Source organism: Microchirus variegatus, assembly GCF_963457635.1.
Source record: "Microchirus variegatus genome assembly, chromosome: 2".
Taxonomy (NCBI): Eukaryota; Metazoa; Chordata; class Actinopteri; order Pleuronectiformes; family Soleidae; genus Microchirus; species Microchirus variegatus.
The window spans coordinates 23483128-23504154 of NC_139803.1; the positions used below are offsets into that span (position 1 = coordinate 23483128).

Here is a 21027-nt window from a genome sequence, read left to right on the forward strand (position 1 = left end):
TCAGCAACAACAACAACATCCACAGTGAGCTCTCTGTGCTCTGAGCAGCACATACATTACATTTGGCCGCCGTGACTGTGTACAGTCGATATCACGTTTTTCCCTCTCTCTGCTCGCTCCTGTGTCAAACACCTCTCTGTCCTCTCAGCATCACATTCATCCACCTCAATCCCTTTCTTCTCCTCCCTCCCCACAAACTCACCACCTTCTCACCCATCACCATCCAAACTTCCCTCCCTCTTCCTTGCAAACCTTACGTTTGTCCACGCCTCTAACTTTGCGTTCACCCCTCCCTCCCTTCCTCCCTCTTCCTCCTCTCCCTTCTTTCTTCATCTGGGGTGGACAGCAGGATGGAGGACAGGGTTTGGACTGTGTGCCTTCTTGTCATTTTGACTCTGGGATGGACGGAGGCTCAGGGTCAGGGCAACTTCACCAGGTAAGCTGTGTGTTGTGTGTGTGTGTGTGTGTGTGTGTTGTGTATCTCCTTTATTTTCTTTTTTCCTTTCCCTTCATCACGTTGCACATGTGGCACAGTGTGGCAGTTTTTACGTTGCCACATCTGTCTCCATCAACTTTTCTTTCTTTCTCTTTTTTTTCTTCTCCCCTATGATTACGTAAAGTGCAGTAGAAATAGACGGTCGCAGTGGTTGGCATCCCATAAACACACCAGTCCCAAAATGACAGCACAGTGTAACTGATGTAGTGATTTCACTGGGCCACTGTACAGCAGCTAGAAGCTCAAATACAACATTTGAAGATTCTTATTTGTTATAGATTATGAAACTTGGACACACAATCACAGGGTGTCAATTGAAAGTCAAGGCTCCACCAGAGGGATGTTTTTGTCCCAACTGTGGCCTTAGAGCGCGACAACCACAGCAGACACGATACATGCCTGAGGGACTATACTGGTCGATGATCACATGCGGGAACGTCCCTCCAAAATATGCACCGAGGCTTTTCCTAAGCAGCGCATGCAAAATCATAAAATACATACACCGAAAAGGGAGGAAGGAAGGAAGCTAAGTGAGCAGATAACAGGGAAAACTAGGTCTAAATGAATGAGTGTGGGGCTCCTGAACCTGCTTTGATGTGTGTTTATCCGAGTGTGAAAGAGCATATGTGTGATGCATCTACAACTTTCTTGTGGTTCAAGTTGAACTCGCACACACATGTTCCTTTTAATGGCTCTGCGTTGACTTCCATTCATTTGGGTAGCCGTAAAACGCCCTTAACTTAATCACTTCCTTAGAAATGAGGTTATTAGGACCGGATTTTTGGTCTCTACTGGTCCTGACAAGGTCAGTGTTAATGCCAGAAAAGGTCCCAAAGAGGCAAAAAATATATAAGTATACACACACATACACTTAACCACGAGGGCTCAGTGGGAACCTCCCCAAACTGAACAGAGACAGACTGTGCTGCTGTGGTTTTTCAGCATGTATGTAAACCTGAGTGTACGTTACTGCGTCAGTACTCTTCAGTGTGGCTTCCAGGGCAGTTTTTCAAGTTAAAAAGGGTCCAGTATGTAAGATGTAGTGACATCTACTGGTGAGACGGCAGATTGCAACAAACGCGCAAGAATGTAATAATTTTGCCGTGTTTTAGATGTTGCCCTGGTCCAACACACCTGGCAACAACTAAAACATGCAGTAATAGGAAACACTGATGTATAGTATACACTACAGTATAACGCTAACACACTTTCTTTCCTTCAACACGCATCAAGAGTTACGACGCCATCATCAATTGCCGTAAGAAACGGATTTAAACTAACCAGCGGCACACTTTAACTATCCGATTAGTGCATGTCCCACCCCTTGCCAGTAGGGGCTGCTACCCCCACCCCCCCAGTGTGTCAGGGAATTATAGTGGCCTTCACGTACAAGAATGGATGTCATTTGTCTTCGTTTCTGTCGTTATCTTCTGTCTGGTTTGTCCATTGGCTATGAAAACCAAACCGTTTTTTTTTATTTTAAAGTTATTCTACACGTATACTAACATATTCTTATTCAAGTACAGCCACTAAATGTTCCTGGGACCTTCCAGACTTGACATACAGTTTCTCTTTCAGGCCGACCTTCCTGTGCGGAGGTCACCTGGTCATAGACTCGGGCATCGTGGCCAGCGAAGGTTTCCCCAGTCACTACAAACCCAACAGTAAATGCACCTGGTACATCACCGTGAGTCCACTCGCAAACACAGTCACACAAATAGAGTGGATGGATGGATGGATGGATAGATAGATAGAAATTCAAGTCGAGTTTGCCTCTAAATAGTACCACCTATGTAGGTAACCACAGGGTGAATTATATCAATACATCAATACAAATCTTTAACAAGCAAGATATAAAATTATTTAATAATAACTTTTAAATCACGATACTAAGTAGTTATTCGTTGCTTATCTGTCTCACCCTGTAATTATGGCTGCAACTAACTAGCGATTGCTAACTGTTGATGATTTTCTCGATTAATCCAGTACACGTTTGGTCCGTCAAATGTCACAAAAAGTAAGAAATGTTGACGTGCTCAAATGTCTTCACTTTTAATGATTTCTTTGCTATATGGAGTCAAGTAACCAGAAATCCCAAAAGTTTAAATTCTTTAAAATAACAATAATCGTGTAATTGTTTCAGCCCTACTTGTAATGCTAATGCTAATGCTGAGACCATTGTCAAAATGAAAATGTTGCTCTTTTTCTTTCAAATAAATACATGTGAAACATCACACCCTTCCATTGGCTCTGGTCCTTTTCACTAAACTCAGCCCCCCGTCGCCTCCTTCAGGTCCCCGAGGGTCATGTGGTCATGCTCTCTTTCCGCCTCTTCGACTTGGAGGCCGACCCCACCTGTCGCTACGACTACCTGGACGTCTACAACGGTCACAACCGCTTGGTGCAGAAGTTGGGACGCTTCTGTGGGACGTTCAGGCCCGGCGCCCTCATCTCCACCTCCAACACCATGATGATGGACATGGTGTCGGACGAGGCCACCGGAGGGAGAGGCTTCCTGGCTTACTTCACTGCGGGGAAGCCTCATGTGGAAGGTGAGGACAGGTATCAGCCATCACGCTAGAATCTGATATATGAGCTTATCTCCACCACTTGTTGACGTCTTTTTTTCGTCTCCACAGAGAATCAGTTCTGCGGAGGACGACTGACAAAAGAGCAGGGATCTGTTAAGACGCCCAACTGGCCCAACACTGATTACCCAGCAGGCATCAGCTGCTCCTGGCACATCACTGTCGAGCCGAGTAATGTAAGCTGAAAAAAATTATCTTTAGACCTTTAAGTAAACTTAACTGTGACCTGATGTGATCAGTCCAATGTCATATTTCTAATTTCCATGATTACATGGCCACAAAAAACCTACTGGACTCTGGCTCCCTTTAGATTCCCAATAAATTAATTCATATATAAATAATTTTCTTGATTCATTGATGCATTGTTTGGACCATGAGGACTTATGAAGTAATGGCTGACTGAATCCAGACGAAAGCACTAACTCAACATTACAGATGTCAAGTGCCGATTGACCAATCTCCAAAAAATAAATTTACTGTCAAAAAAGAGGAAAGAAACCAGTAAATATTCACATCTAAGGGGCTGTAGACTCGTTTTTTCTTCAAGAAGAAAAGACGAATATTCGATCAAAAGGCCTTTTCCGCTTGCCTCTTTCGCGACCCTCATGTGGAGGACAAAGCAGTAGCTGATGGATGAATGAATGAATGAATATGGCAAACTCGTGGCCAATAGTTGTCAGCCTACTTTGTATCGTGACTAAAGTAATGGGGTAGTTTTCATTTCTCTGCATGACAAAGTTAATTTCCTCAGTGTGTTACATAAGACCTGCACATGGAGGAAGAGGAAGAGGAATCAAAATAGTAGTGTTTCAGTGTGTGTGTGTGTGTGTGTGTGTGTGTGTGTGTGTGTGTGTGTGTGTGTGTGTGAGAGAGAGAGAGAGTGAGAGACCGTGTACTCATGACGAGGTTCAAAATGAAAGACTTCATTGAAAACCTGCAGGCGTGTTCACGTGTGCCAAGAGATTGAACGTAGCGAGCCAAAAGCAAGGTCGAGAGAGAGGGACTAAATGCCCTTCTGTGTTTCTCAAAGTTGGGCCCTTCTTCTCTTTCTCCTTCACCTCCTTCCTCCTCTTCCTACATCTGCCCTGTTACTTTCATTCCTCAGCATGATTAAATAGTTTGCTTCCACCTACCCTCCATAGGTGATTGAGGTGAAGTTTGAGAAGCTGGACTTGGAGCCGGACACGTACTGCCGATACGACTACGTGGCGTTGTTTAACGGAGGAGAGAAGGACAACACGAGAAGAATTGGGAAATTCTGTGGAGACAGAGCTCCAAGGTGAGATGGTGTTTTTAAAAAAAAAAAAAAACATATGAAAACATAGGTGCAACCAAACTTAACTGTGAAAGTGCAAAATCGGGGCAAGAGTTGTGCAAACTGACAGCATTGACTGCACATGGAACAAGGGAAAAAAATTGGACGATGTTGTACGAAGCTACATTATTTATTATACAGCTAGCTATACATTAGCTATACATTATATAATAGTTTGGTCATATTCTTTAGAGTCCAAATTTAGTCAGTGCTTGAATAAAAGTCACAGTGTTTAAGTTAAATCCAAGTTACAAATTCTAGACGCTCGCTGGGGTGAGAGTACTCATCAGAAATTACTGTGGTTCTGCCAAATTTTGATCTGATTTCTCATGTTCACCCTTTCATCCATGTCTCCTCTCATTTCCATAGCACTATAGTGACCAATGGGAACGAGCTTCTTGTCCAGTTTGTCTCCGACCTCAGCGTGACCTCCGATGGCTTCATGGCCCACTACTCCAGTGTGCCCCGTGGTTCCCGAAGACCCACCGCCGGTGGAGACTTCATCTACAGACCTCAGACAACGGCCATGCCACAGAAAAAAGCTGTGAGGCCGACTAAACCCACCAAACCGACCCCCAAACCAAAACCTGCCGTCCAACCAAAGCCCACCAAGAAAACACTGGTGAAGAAACCTCCGCTGCGCAAACCTACTAAGAAGCCGGCAGTCAAGCCCTGGGCTAAACCCAAACCAACACCGAAGGTACCTGTGAAGAAGCCCGCACCTAAACCTGGATCTAAACCTACACCCAAACCTAAGATTGTCAAACCGACACTCAAACCCAGCATCAAGGCGAAACCCACGCGTAAACCTGCGGTGAAGGTCAAACCAACATTAAAAAATGTGGTGAAGGTCAAACCCACCTTAAAACCTGCAGTCAAACCAGTGAAGCCGACGGTCAATAGTGGATTCAAACCGCCTGCTAAACCTAAAGTGACAGCAAAACCAGGAGCAAGCAAAACAGTGACGAAGAAGCCTGCCGTGAGCAAGAAACGTGAGTTTTTCCACAGCAGCCATTTTGAGTTTTCAAGTCACAGCAGTAAAAACTGGAATGCATGTACACGTCTGATAGAATTTGCTAAATAGAATTTAAAAGTACAAGTTGGACGAACATCCCAGGATAATGTGATAGGGAGTCAAATTGCTTAAACAAAACTGAGGAGAGACCGACTTTATGGTCAGTCAGCTCAAAAACTGTAGACTGTTTTAAAATACACGGATGGTGGAGAGAGTCTGACTGGTGCTTGGTATGCTAACAACTAGCCAACAGCTAAACGGGAAACTAAAGGGCCATTTATACTCCATTTTCATCCATTTTTGTGGCAGCAGCACTACAACTTTAGGTCGTTTCCTCATTGTTTTCCTGACCGATTGGACTATTAACTCTATACTGCCCCTACAATTTCAAGTGGTATTCCCCGTACACCAAATAGGGGAACTTACGATGACGGACGAAACAATGACGGACAAAATGAACGTGGCATCAAGGACAGACAAAAGTCTCGGTTTGTCTCCGTCTTTTGCGGTGAATAAATAGGCCTAAAAACTAAGAAGTTGAAAGAAGGCGTATCACCACCTAGTGTAGGGGAGGCCACACCGGCGATTAGATTAGACCAGGGGGTAGGCTAGCTGAGCTAACTGTGCATGAAAATGTACTGACTGATGGCCAAGTTCCAAAATTCAAAATTCATGGTACATGCTGACGAAAATGAAATCTTTCCTGGTGCTTTTCCTGATGGATATCTGCTTGTGTGTGTGTGTGTTTTCTGCAGCGTTACCACTGAACCCACTGTGCACACAGGCGTGTAAGCGGACAGGGACTCTGCAGACCAGCTTCTGCCCTCATGACTTTGGTGAGCCACAACACAATCAGCTGCTCTCTGGTCCCAACATAACCTCTATTTCCTCACAGCTGGACCTCAACACTTATTTCAGCTTGTTGTTCTTTTGCTCTGTGGACTCCACCTCACATTTTATTTAAAAATGGACATGGTGTTCTTGTGGATTCGCTGTTTGACTAGAGCCATCACAGTTTTAGACAGTGTCCACTCATATGTGCTGTCCTTTTTCGTCCGTTTTCCTCTAAATGGGAACATCATGCACATCATGTTCTATTGAAGAAGAGCTGAAAATGGCAACTGAAGCCATTAACTCCTCAGGAAAATGAGTGACATTAAAAAGCAGTCACCCCCTGGTGGTTACTTTAAGTCCTACTTCCTTAGCTTCACTTTTCACCTACAACCTGCCAAATATGCCCTTTTAATAACAATTGGCCATGGTGCAAGCACAAAAGGCAGGTGACCCAATTTGCATGCATCAATCGAAACACACCCATGAGAAACATGATAAATACAACTGCTCGGAAGCATGCGACTGGTACAGTGACCTTATCTCCAAAAATAAACCTGTGTAGGTGGATTTGGACACACCCTAAAATGCAGCAGTGATCATTCTAGTGATCGTTCTCAAGTGAAAAACCAAACTTATAAATCACATGGCCCTGTGATGACTGGAATGATGCAGGCTCCATCTTGTGGCACTTGAAAATATTGTCCTGGGAATGGACATTTGTTAAATTAATCACAATTTCATTCTATGCATGTGATATTTAATAATTATTAAGTGAAGAGCTATTTCCATTCAGTTACCTCTTTGCCCTCTTTGAAATGTCAATATTCTTCATTTTTGACCTTTCTTTCAGTTATTACGGGTAGGATCACATCTGTGACGGTGGGTCAAAGGGGCTCTGCAAAAGTCGAGGTGTCCCTGATCAAGGCCTACAAGACAGGGCGCCTCAATGTCGCCAAATCAGGCCCGGTTACGTCAGTCACTCTGACCTCCACCTGCAAGAGATGTCCCGGCCTAAGCAAAGGTACAACACTTGCAGAGTGTGGCTCTGACACAGCATTAGCATCAGGCTAACAGTTGATAACTGCTGACATATTTCTTCCTGTTGTGTCTGTGATACAGGCTTGAACTACGTGTTGATGGGTAAAGTGGACGTGCAGGGCAACGGCCAGCTCAGCCCCTCCAGCTTCACTCTCCTCTATAAGCCCATCCACGCAAAAGCACTTGCCCTCCTTTCCCGCAAATCATGCTGACATCACGGCCCGATCCACCAATCACAGCACTCAGAGCCCTGACTCTCTCTCAAAAACAAACAAACAAGTAACTTAATATAAAGACGGAAAATATTATGACTTATATTCAAAAAACATTTCTTATATAATGTAAAACAGTTGATTTATTTAAAACATTTTTAATAAGAGTAAACACAACATTAACTGTTGTGTTGTGTATTTTATATGTAAATTATATTGTTTGTGTTAAAAGATGCACATTAATAAACAATAAATAAATGTGATGCTGGTGCTTGGCCGGGTGATTTTTATGTACACATATATATACATATATATATACACATATACACATGTACATACATATATATATATATATATATACAACATATATTGTTGGTACATTTTTTACAACATACATTATTGTTATATATATATATATATATATATATATATATATATACACATATACACATGTACATACATATATATATATATACACACATATACACATATGCATACATATATATAAACATACATACATATATATCTATACATACATATGGTGAAATTGCATTAATGTACATTAGAGCCATTTAAAAAAAAACATTCACTCTAAATTATTCTATTTATTACTTTAACCTAAAATGTGTGCCACACATTACTGTGATTTAACAGTATTTCTTGTCTGTATAGATACTGTATGGAGAAAAAAAACAAACACTAGAGGAGTTTCCAGTGTAATGGTCACAATTAAACACGTAAGTACGTAATTATATTGTGAATTATTATAATTAAAGACTATAAAGTAACGTATGACTATGAAGTAACGTATCAGTGAAGTATCTCTTACCAGAAGTGAATCATCAGAAACCAGGTATAGCAAAGCTTCCTTCAGCAGGAAATCCGCTCCAGACTATTCTGGTAAAACTGCACCTGTTTGACAATAATGGAGACCAATAGGAAAGTGAATAATAATAATAACAACTTTGTTTGTATAGCACCTTTCATACAAGGATTGCAGCTCAAAGTGCTTCACAATAAAAGGAAAATTAATTTCAAAAAGTAACAATAACAACAATAAAACAGCAGGGTTGAATAAAAATATGAAAAGGCGAGAGTCAAGAGGTTGAAAACCCTGTTTTACCTTTAAAATGAACAAAAAAATGCAAGACTGTTGTGGGAAACCTCCAATAAAACAGAGGCGGATGATCGCAGTGTTCTTTGTGGTACATGGCTAACAAGGGAGTAGCAAATGTAGCTTAGTCCTAGCCCAGTAGTAGTTGTAGTAATAGTAATTTTAATATAATATATAATATAAAGACGACAGATATCACTAAATTCTAACTCGCTGATTTCATGTGACCTTGAGGTTTTAATGAGTTCAAAATGCAGACTTTGGACCACGCAGACAAGAGCAGAAAAGCTAGCATTCATCAAATTTAGCTTACAGTTTCTGGTTGGTCAGCAGGTTCGTCGACAGGAAAGTCCAAAAACTAGGAGCTAAGTTTGGATGTAAATCAGACAGAACTGGGGAAAAGAAGCCACAAGAACTTGGACAAAGGAAGTGACACAGAGAATTCTATGAGGAGGCGGGGCTAACTGGACACAGGTGAGGCTAATTAGGGCGAGGCACACAACAATCAAAGAAGCAGGAAACAGGACACACAGGACAGGAAGTAACACAGAAGTGAAGCAACTTCAAATTAAAAGAGAAAATAACACATTTTAAAGGCTCAGTTTGCAAGTGGGAATAATTCACATTAAATAAATGACATTTCTATTTATTCATTTGTGTTTATTTAGTGATTCTATCATGTAGTTTTCACCTGTTACGACTGCACAACACAGTTTCTACCTTAGTACCTTTGTTGTCGTCTCCTCAAGTTTCCTTCAGAAAAAAATAGTGAGTAATTTCAGTTAATATAAGAAATGTCTCCTAAAATATATTCACAATCTGAGACAATAAAAGAAAGTGCTTTGCCAATTGCCACTGAAAATAATAAACAATATCAGAAGAGCTTCAAACACCATCGTTTTGAGGGTCACATTCAAACACTGTCACAGCATTGTCCTCTAGTGGCTTCTTTATGTAACTGCAGAGTGGGTTAATATACACTTAAAGCAGCCGTAGCTGTGACTCACCAGTTGTCATATCAGTAACAGGCATATTTTCATATAAAAAGTAAATCCATTTACTGTAAATGTTGAGCAAGTGTCACGTACATGTGACCTTCACCCATCATTAACTCTTGCTGACACCATCACCGTGATTTCCAAGCTTGACGTTGAGAAGTGACAACAGTTCCTGAAAAATGCTCTTTCAACGAAAGACAAAAGCAAAAACAAAAACAAACAAAAAATACCAGAACAAAGTCAAATTTTGCCTTTCATTTCCTGTTCTCCACACTCAGATTTACCACATTCAAACACTTATCTAAAGGCGTGCAGTGTTATGCTTTTATGTCTATTTTATGCGCGTACTATGTACGTACAGATTTTAGACCATACAGCACTCTGTTGTTTTAAATGTGCTTTATAAATAAAGTTGGATTGGATTGGATTGAAAGAGATCACTGTCTGGTGAACATGTTGATAAAATGAACGTTACATTAAAGTTAAATTAGGCTATGGATAAACGGTCATGGTCAATGTGGGTGTAGCCATCAGGAGAAACGTGGGGTTTATCACAGTGTCTTGCCCAAGGACACATCGGCATGGAGCCGGGAATCAAACCCACATCATTTAACTGCCTCACAAGCGAAAACGTGATGCGCGCATCGACACGTGGCGCCTCCTTGAAGTCTCTAGGCGTTGGCAAGGTCGGCTTGGCCCGACAGGTCAGGAAAAAACGAACGACGCAACAGGAAGTAGGAAACCATGACACAGCCGCCAATTAACAGGCCGAGACCAAAGAGGATGTAGACCAACGTAGTGGTCCAGAAGGCAAACAAGTAGACGGTCTTGTCGCAGTAAGGATCAACGTCTGTGGTGGTCTTGTTATAGTTGGGCTGGTAAATAGAATAGATCCACACATTACCTGGGGGGAAAAAAGAAGAACCAAATTGAATACTCTTAAGTTCCATCCATCCATTTATTATCTACCGCTTTATCCTCCACAGGACCGTCGCGGGGGGTGCTGACATAGGGGCGATAGGCAGGGTACACCCTTATCATTCAACTATTCACATTAACCACTATATTATTATTATTATTATTTTAAATTGTGAATTTAATGTTGCTATTTTTTTACTGCAATGTCCTTGCATTGTTTTATCTTTATTCTGTTTTGAAACCATTTTAAAACCATTTTACATTCAAATAATGCTACTAATGCATGCTACTATTTTGCGGCTAACTTGGCAAACCCGTTTCCAAAGGTAAGCTAGTGAGGCTACGATCAGCATTAGCGTAGGGCTCAAATAATACAAACACTGTGCTACCTCAATAGGCACAACGCATTTTTCTTTTTTTCAATTAGCATTAGCGTAGCTAGCTGTAGTGACCAGGTAGGCAGCGGCTCATCAGCAGCTGCGCTGTCTGGAGCAGGGAGGTGGCAGTGAAGAGGCTGGGCTAAATTGGCGAATCTGTTTCCAAAGGTGAGCTAGTGGGGCTACGATTAGCATTAGCGTAGGGCTAACATAATACAAACACTGTCCAACCTCTAATGTTAATTGAAAATTTAAAAAAAAATTGCGTTGTGCCTAATGAGGTTGCACAGTGTTTGTATTATGTTAACCTATAGGCTATAGGAATACATGCTTCCTATGGGCACCGCACTAGTTTACAGTAAATCACTGTACCACAGTAGGTTACTGCATCATTTTACAATACAATTACTGACCCTCGACAGTTGTATAATCTGTAATTCTTCAACATTGTCCTCAATAAATATACATATATATGTTTTTTTTAACATAAACTTGAGTTATTGCATATCACTGTGATTATTTTTAAATCCCACATTTGTTCAAAACAGGAAGCTAAGAGCGCACCAAGAGCCAGCAGGACAGTTAAACTCACCAGTGATGAACCAGCAGAAGAGGAAGCAAGACGTCAACGAGTTCCAGGTCAGGAAGACTAGCCTGAGCGGGTTCGTGGTGCCATCTTCGGGCTTCTTAGTGCAGGGCAGGTAGGCGAGCAATGCTAGCATCAGGCCAAAAACCCCCGACACTATCAAATAGATGGGGATGTAGTCCTGCTTCGGACATGCGTGAAGATACACTGCTCCTGTAGGACGCAAAGGGCAAAAAAACGATTCTTTGGCATTCCAAAAACATGAACATTCAATAAAACTGCTACTTTACTGTCCATAGATACCTGAGAACAGGCATCACCAACTCACCAAGTGCAATGTGGGCAATAGGCAAAGGGATCGCACAAATCTTTGAACATCCTGAAAGAAGAAGAAAAAACAAAACGCCTTTAATTGACATTTTTTTAAGGAGCGTATTGATTTAACAGAAACAAAAATATGTGCGAGTGTCACACCTCACCTAATTTAATTTCAAAGGTTTTAGAAGAGGGTTCATGGAAAGCGAACATTCTATCAGTAATGAAGGCGCTAACCTGCAGACACAACTGAGAATATTGTTGTATAAATAAACAACAAGAAAAAAAAGAAGCTTCTTCTCTGCCACTGAACACCATCTTAAAAATATGTTCATTGTTTTTTTGTAACAGGAAACTGAAGTTTGTATCACTGTGAAAACAACTCACTCCCCTGCACCAAAGTCTCAATTGTTAATTTTGACCATGGACCTTCTGCAGAACTTTATATCGCTACTAAAAATGCGATATAAAATGAATCACAACTGTGACTCAACAACACACAATTTGTTTTAAAGCCTGAATATGTGACCTATAAACACACACACACACACACACACACACACACACACACACACACACACACACACACACACACACACACACACACACACTCCCAAGATGTCCATATAAGGAATTGTGTATTATTCCACTGCAGCACACATCTGTGCAGCATGAGCACAAAGGGTCAAAGTACCATAGTCTTAATCACCTATAGATTTATTATTTAATTACGCTAAAATCTGTTTGTTCGTTTTTTTTTTAAGTCAAAAGAGCACATATAGATGCACCATTCTCACAAGAGTCCGCTAATGGGTTTGACCTAAACCCCTCGGCGTCAAACAGAAACAAAGTTTGGTAACACTTTAAATTAAGGAACACATGTTCACCATTAACTAAGTGCTAACTAACATGCATATAAGTCGCATACTAGCCCTTTATTAGTAAAAATTAAGCACGTATTAACGCATTACTTCAGAAAAATCTTAATTCATGCCATAATAGAGGTAGAATAAGGTGTTAATATATGCTTAATAATTACTAATAAAGGGCTAGTATGTGACTTATATGCATGTTAGTAAGCACCTAAAGTGTTATCCAAAGTTTTTTCTCTTACCTCCTCCCTGGTTTGCTGCTGCTGCTCCTGTGAGCTGCTGCTGACAGTCAACCACGCCCTGCACGCACGCACGCACGCACGCACACGCACACGCACACACACACACACACACACACACACACACACACACACACACACACACACACACACACACGTGGGTTTATATGTACTAAAGGGACAATGACATTTTTTTTTGCAGCATTCAGGGCAGCATCCCTTTCCACTTGCTCCACAAAGATGTGTTGATTAGGATAAGGATAATTAATAATTAGGTGCACATGACACAAAGACCGCCCATGACACAAATGGAAATTAAAAGGACCAAACAACTTGTCAGTACGACACACAAAAAGGTCACAGACGTGCCTTAAGGGGTCAAACGTGACTAAATGGAACGTGAATTCACACCAACACAAAAATGAAGGCATTGTGCATATGAAGACACATATAGTTATTCAGTATTGTGTTTTATATGATTATTGCTTATTCGATTTTTGCAGTGCATTTGTCGTCCTTTTTATCGTCTTTTCATATTTTTGTGTGTCTTTCTGTGTTGATTTCTGCTTAATAATAATGAAGTAGAAAACGCCAATGAACAAAAAGGGCAGCAAGAGTTTGAAAGCAATAAACAACCTTAGGGTTATCATTTAAAATTCAAACATATCTGTCACAACATTGGCCTCTAGTGGCTTCTTTATGTAACTGCAGAGTGGGTTAATAATGAATAGCATGTATTTATTTAATATTTTGCTTTGTATTTCTGAAAAGCACTATAATAATGATAATAATTATTAAAATAGCTGAAGACCTTTATCCATCATTAACTCTCACTGGCATCATCACGTGATTTCCACACCACCAGTAAATGTGACGTAAAAGCTTGAATTTGAGAAGTGACAGCAGGCTGACTGTTCCTGAAAAATGCTTTTTAAACAAAAGACAGAAGCAAAATTAAAAAAAAATTAAAAAACAGAACAAAGTGACACTATCATTTCCTGTTTTTAATAATTAATAATCTTAATAATTCTGCATTTCCATGTTTCCTCTTCAGATTTACCACATTCAAACATGTAGAGTTAAGTATTATAGCTGTAAAGCTGATCCATGTAAGCAGAATATCTACTTGAGCCTTTTATATTTATAATCAGGAGCCAGGTCAGGCAGTCCTTTTTTGGAAAAGCCATGTTTTTGCAATAGCCCACAATTGACAAACAAAACATATTCCAGAGGTTTGAGTTACACTCGGTACATTTGCGGATCAGCCTTGCAGTGTAAGAAGGAAAGATACCAAGATAATCTTTCTCTTTCAGTCTTTCATCGTCAAACCGACACATTTGAAGATACTTCAGGGTCATTTCACACAGTCAGAAACTTCATAAATAACACATTTCACCTGTACTTTCCACTCTTCATCGTCTCCCTGTGTATTTCAGAATTGATTTTCAAATTATTTTCATTGTATATAAACGTCTGAATGGTCTGACTCCAATCTACCTCTCCGATTATATTTTCTGTTGGACCCTAAGGATCGGCAGACCACCTGACCTCGGTTGTACCTAAAACCAGGCTGAGCTGGAGGGGATCGGGAGTTTGCTCTGGAATAAGTTGCCTTTAACTGTAAGGCTGTTTTTAAATCTCTTTTAAAGACATATTTACATTAGCTTTTACCACATGGTGAGTCAAACTTTTATTTGTGTTATTTCACTAATATTGTGGGTGTCGATTTTATGCCCATACAATGTACGTACAGGTTTTAGACCGTACAGCACTGTGTTTAACTCTGTTGCACTGTGTTGTTTTAAATGTGCTTTATAAATAAAGTTGGACTGGACTGAATTGAAATAAATCACTGTCTGGTGACCATGTTGATAAAATGAATTAAATTAGAGTCCAGGCTATGAATAAACGTTCATGGTCAATGGTTTGTGTAGCCATTAGGAGCAACGTGGGGTTAAGTCAGGGTCTTGCCCAAGGACACATCAGTATGTAGTGGAGCTGGGAATCAAACCCACATCATTTGAGTTGAAAGACGACTCGCTCTACCACTGAGCCACCGTCATCCAAGGCCACTCACATGTTGGCCCACATTAGCACCAAAATCAGAAGATAGAATCCAAATCCCTCCTTTACTTGGACTTCACATACAGACAAATGTGGCCAAAAACATAAACACCTGAATGGATGTAAAAAAAGTAAAATAACTACAAGGTAGCATGTATACAACAAGAGCAGATATCTTATATATCATAAAGTAATCAGGAATCACTTGCTTCAGCATTTAGATACATTATTTATGATCAATGTTAAAATGTAAATCGTCTTAAAAGTTCCAAATGTACACATGAGAGCTGCCAGATATGAAGCTGTGCAATTACAACGCAAGGCGACGTTTCTCAAACGATTAGTCGTGTGTGCTTTTCTCATACGCTCGAAGCTGAGCTGTGTTTCTGTTTACAGCGTTTTAGAAAAAGATGATTCACTCAACCTTGCCATCGAGGACACGTGTAATAGACGATTTAACTGCCTCACAAAAGCAAAAAATGTGCGCATCGACACGCAGGCGCCCGCCTCAATTAAATCTCTAGTCGTCGGGGTCGGCTCGGCCGCACAGGAAGAAGCAAAACATGACGCAGCAGCCGCCGAACAGGACGAGACCAAAGAGGATGTAGACCAACGTGGTGGTCCAGAAGGCAAACAAGTAGACGGTCTTGTCGCAGTAAGGATCGACGTCTGTGGTGTTCTTGTTATAGTTGGGCTGGTAGATAGAATAGATCCACACATTACCTGGGGGAGAAAAGAAGAAAGAGACATAGACTCAGTGGCCACTTTGTTAAAGTCAATATAGATTTTATTTATTGATCAAAAAGGTAGAAAGTGACAGTGCCCAGCCTGGTCGGCTCATTGGGGAAATCTAAACATGAGACCCCCTCTACCAGGGAAAGGACATTTAGATCCACAGTTATAGGAAAAAAATATTGATGTAAAGAGTAAAAAGTGTCAAGAGGACTTTTAAACTCACCAGCGATGAACCAGCAGAAGAGGAAAGTAGACATCAGCGAGTTCCAAGCCACGCAGATTCGACTGAGTGGGTTTGTGGTGCCATCTTTGGGCTCCTGAGCGCAGGGCAGGCAGGCAAGCAATGCTAGCATCAGGCCAAAAACCCCCGACACTATCAGATAGATGGGGATGTAGTCCTGCTTCGGACATTCGTGAAGATACACTGCTCCTGTAGTACGCAAAGGGCAAAAACGTGATTCTCTGGCAAATTCAATAAAAGTGCGTCTTTACTGTCCATGTAAAGACACCTGAGAACAGGCAGCACCAACTCACCAAGTGCAATCTGGGCAATAGGCAGAATGACCGCAAAAAATTTTGAACATCCTGAAAAAAGAAGAAAAAAACACCTTTAATTGACATTTTTATTTTAAAGGAGTGTATTGATTTAACAGAAGTAAAAAAAATGTGTGATGAGTGTCACACCTCACCTAATTTAAACCCAGTGGGTTGAGGAGGGCTTTGGATGTTTTCAATTAACGTGGCCATGCTATCAGTAATGAAGGCGCTAACCTGCAGAGGAAAGTATGTACAGAGGCTATAAGAATGTGCAATACAGAGTGTCTTATATCCTTTTTTTCAGCCCAACCTAAATACGTCACAGTTTAAAGTTCACGTGCCTCATTTTTATGGACACAAATGACGTCTTCAGAAGTCACACTACTTTATATCACTGCTAAAAACAAATCAGAAATGTGACTCAAAAACATGCATTTTTTAAAGCCTGAATACATGACCTATAAACACACACTCCCAGGATGTCCATATAAGGATTTGTGTATTATTCCACTGCAAATGACCACAGGTGTACCTTTTCTGTTGCTCTAGTCTTTTTTCCAGTGATCCTCTCATGGAAACAGCACAAACACCCTCCTCACAAGTGACAGATGACCTGAGGCAAACTCTACCTCGGCACTGGGACAATATTGACACACATATTGTTTTATTACCTTTTAACGCCCGGCTCCGTTTTATAACACTCTTTCCTGTTGCTGGGTTTCTAATGAGCTATGTTGTTATCAATGTGTGCAACAATTTTTCCAGCAAGTGGTGAGTAAGATGGTGTTTTTAAATTCAACATGTATGAAACTTAAGAACGACAGCGCAGTAGAGCTGAATGATATGGTCGTACTGCACTGTAACCGTTGACGGAAATGGACATTTTGCATCTTAAAGGCCATGTGTAAGAATGTGGCCAAAAACGGTTATTACTCTCAAATTCAAAACACCGAGGTCTTTTAGGTTTCGTTTTCTCCGCCATTGTAGCTCAGACATAACTGGCAACCCGTGGTTGCTCGGCAGCTAAGACTCTACTGACTGCAATGATTGGTAGACGGCATAAACAAAACGTAAACCTACACAGATTTTCTTTAATGTGAATATTGTGGCTGTACTGTTGTTGTTGTTGAGTTCAGTATGTCATATGAATATTATCCCTGAGTCTCTGTGACATATTAGGAGGATTTTACAGCCAATTGCTTTATATTCATTACATAATGCACCTTTAACTGTCTTTTTTTTTTTTTTTTTACAGAAAAATGAAAATCATGTGGATTTTAACTTTTTTTGGCATCCGTCAATACATTAGCTCAAATAATAGCATCGTCTTTTGACCGTGATATCACCTTTGGTCGATAGCTATTTTTGATTTGTGTTTGTCGGTCATGATCAATAAACAAGGGTTTGTATAAGTGGACAGAACAACTGTTCTCAGTGTGACAACCATTCTATTTTAATTTCGGGATAGGCAGCCACCAGTCCTCCATTTTTTACAATTTAAAAATATGTAACTCACACATGCAAAACTTTAACCTAAAGGCAGGAAATTATACCAAGACAACTTGCTTACACTCGTTTGAATTAACTTAATTTAGGCATTGCCAGTTGAGTCTACACCATAACGGTCTTTTCCTCCATCCTAACAAACTCATCACACCTCCTTTCCTTGAATTCATTATGATTTGAAGCGAGGAACCAAATTTGATCTGGTAGATGATAGAAATAGATGATAGTGCAGATGGAAATGGATCCAAAAGGAGGTGCCAAAGTCAAATTCTCTCTCTTATCACTTGATTTACCATTGAAAGGTTACTATGGACTTTATGCCAAAAAGTTGTCCATTTTAATATGGAAAGTAAGTGTTGTTTCTTTCGTTTTGATGATGGGGGGTTTAGATGAAAGTCACATGATTCTCTCTGCACACATCAATTTAGTTCTGATGTACCTCCCATTGATGAATATCAGGAAATATGGTGGTTACACAAGCTGCAGTGTTTTTAAGTCACAAATGAGTGTTTTCCACATATCACTACAGTTATTTGTGCTGCATGACCAGCTCTTTGACCTGCTGCTGCTGCTGACGTCATGAAGTTTGACTGCATTCCCACGGTAAAAGCCAGTCTGACAGGAACAGCAGCAGAACAACAAGAGCCAACCTGCACTGCGATAACACAGAAACACACACGAGCAAAACCTGAAGTGAATGTAAACTTACTGTTTTTATCCCATTTTCATTTTTTACAAACTCGTGACACGTTGTTTTTGGCCGCTTTCAAACAAAATGAAGAACAATAGAGCAACTAAACGCAAACAAAGTCACTGAAAAACAAAGAAAATCAAACGCTGTCACACCTGAACAGGTAAACACGGACGTTCGCCTCTTTGTTTGTTTATTTGGCTGAAAATTCAACATGGACACGCACCAACAAGAAGCCAGCTTCATCTGTCCGATAATGTTCACCCAAACCCGTCCGCTTCAAACAAAAACAAAGTTTTTTTTAAACACGATAGAGTTCAGACTCCTCGTCTCTTACCTCCTCCTCCCGGGTTTGATGCTGCTGCTCTTGTGTGAGCTGCTGCTAACAGTCAACCGCGCCTACACACACACACACACACATACACACCTGTCGGGAGCGCGCACGCACAGGGCGTGTGTCTGGTATGTGCGTGTGCGTATCTGGGGCATTCCCACTGTCAGTGTCAGCTGGTCATAATGAGGATAATAATCAACTTTAATGTACAGTGTGCGGGATTTAGCAACATTTATTGATGAAGTTACTTCTTCTCCACTCATGTTGGAGAACGTATTTTTCCTTCAGTTAGCATCAAAAAATGTTTAGTTTATTAGTCTTAGTAGTAGTTACTGTGGGCTTCTAAAAACACGGTGGTCCAAAATGGCGGCCTACTCGAGCTGCCTCATTCAAAGAATAGCAACAGTCAGGTGTAACACTTAAAAACTTAATGTACGTTTACTTTATTTTTTTCTTTCTAAATTAAGATAATTTCACTTATATTTCACACAGTGGTCTTTTCAAAACAACGTAACAAAGTGCTTTGCAATGTTAAAACAATAAAATCAGCCAAATAAAACACAAATAATATATAAACTACTAATAATACTACTGATAAATAATTATTAAAAAAAACTTTATCTTCTCTGCTTCAGAGAAGATAAAGAAACACATCATTAAGAAACACGTTGAACAAAGTTATCAAAGAGGAAATATATTATTTTCAGTTTGACATGTCAGGAAGTGTCACACGATCATCGCTATGCTTTATTTCAATGAGTCACGAGGACTCAAACTCTTACACAATACTGGTAATTTAACGGTACGTTCACAATCATTTGTTCAAGAGTTCGGGCGTTCAATTGCAGGGTTGAAATAATATTACACAATATGAAAAGTTGGAAGTTGAAAACTACCTATGAAGAGAATGAAGTAATAAGATTATAATTGTGAAACATGCGCGTGACTATCAGGAGACAAAGAAAAGTTCTAACAAGGGTAGAATATACAGTGAATTAAGAGCTTCAAATGAGCAACATAGGAACATATATATTCTAAAATGACAGAGCACATGAAAACAGCTAATAAACGCACTCATAGTATCATAGAGCATGTTTTTACACACATGGACGTATAAGTAGTTTTACATAGATTATACTGGGGTTCTCTATAGTAACAGGCTGAGCCTCCAGATAAACAAATGCTGTCCAATAAAGAACAGATAACAGTTCACGGAGTCGTCACCTTTTATCAGACGTTGACGCAGTTTACATTGTGCTTTAAAGTTGGAGTAAGGTTACAGTCGAAACACTTAATATATTAGAGCAATGTCCAGTGTACATTTGAAATCTTTACTCTGTTATCGACACTTTCAAATCAAATATGAGTCAGTGGTTTTACCCGCTTGTCACATTTCAGTGCGTATATAAAAACAGCTAGGCTAAAGCTAGGCTAACGCTATGCTAAAACATGTTAGTCCAGTGTGTATCCTTTAGGATGTCTTGGCAGAATTGAAATATGCTACCCAAAACTATGTTTGTACAAGTGCTTTAAAATAATTTTATATGCCTTTTGTATGAACCAGGCAAACGGACAAACCAACCAAATGGTGCTTTTCAACTATACAGTTCTAAGGACATATCTAAAATTTCAATATTAGCCTGTCGTATTTAGCGACAACACAGCCAAAAGCCGGCGATCGTGAGCCGAATCACAACCCGTTCAGCCATGTTTGTATATATCGCAGACCTATATATTGAACCCTATTTAATGAACTGATTCTAATGATTCAGTACACTGAAAGCAACTGCTTTGCTTATCACTAGTTTGTGTGTTTTTGTCGCGTATGACGACCCCGCCCACGCTGAGTAGGTATGAAAACAATGTGCCTGATGCCAAACCCAGGAGAATTGAGCTGAGCCGAGTCATGCTAGAATTGTATAGTGGGAAAGTGCTAAGTGTGTGTGTTTCTTGTTTTGAAATGAAAGCTTTCTACATGAACCAAGAAGGGGGAGGAGTCCTCATTTGCTGCAATGTAAATCATTAGATTAGATTTCCACACACTGAACCTTTGGAGTCTTTAGTAAATCAGTGGTTTTATTATAATTTTATGGGTTTAAACTGTAAATAACCACAATAGCTGATTTGTTTTCAGACACATTGTGTTAAATATTTATTCAAAATGCAAATTTTGTACATTTACATTCAAACAAAAGTCAGAAATAAATATGACAGCAACAACATATATAACAACAAGCGTATGA

The 21027-nt window shown here is 40.2% G+C and overlaps 2 protein-coding genes across 2 annotated transcripts; one reads left to right on the top strand and one right to left on the bottom strand.

The window, feature by feature from the left end:
* Positions 1-350: 350 nt before the first annotated feature.
* On the top strand, positions 351-7498 carry pcolceb (procollagen C-endopeptidase enhancer b; the record flags this gene model as incomplete). The annotated part of the gene is made up of 9 exons (XM_083909932.1): positions 351-436; positions 2075-2183; positions 2790-3048; positions 3136-3260; positions 4227-4363; positions 4769-5391; positions 6170-6250; positions 7099-7269; positions 7368-7498. The coding sequence occupies 9 exons, from the start codon at positions 351-353 to the stop codon at positions 7496-7498; spliced, it is 1722 nt and encodes a 573-aa protein (XP_083766058.1).
* Positions 7499-15501: 8003 nt separating this feature from the next.
* On the bottom strand, positions 15502-16497 carry LOC310944361 (transmembrane protein 272; the record flags this gene model as incomplete). Its single annotated transcript, XM_083910127.1, has 4 exons — positions 16406-16497; positions 16251-16301; positions 15940-16146; positions 15502-15704 (listed from the first exon to the last, which is right to left on the bottom strand). Exons 1-4 carry the CDS (start codon positions 16461-16463, stop codon positions 15502-15504), a joined length of 519 nt encoding a protein of 172 aa, XP_083766253.1. The 5' UTR covers positions 16464-16497.
* Between the last annotated feature and the right edge of the window lie 4530 nt (positions 16498-21027).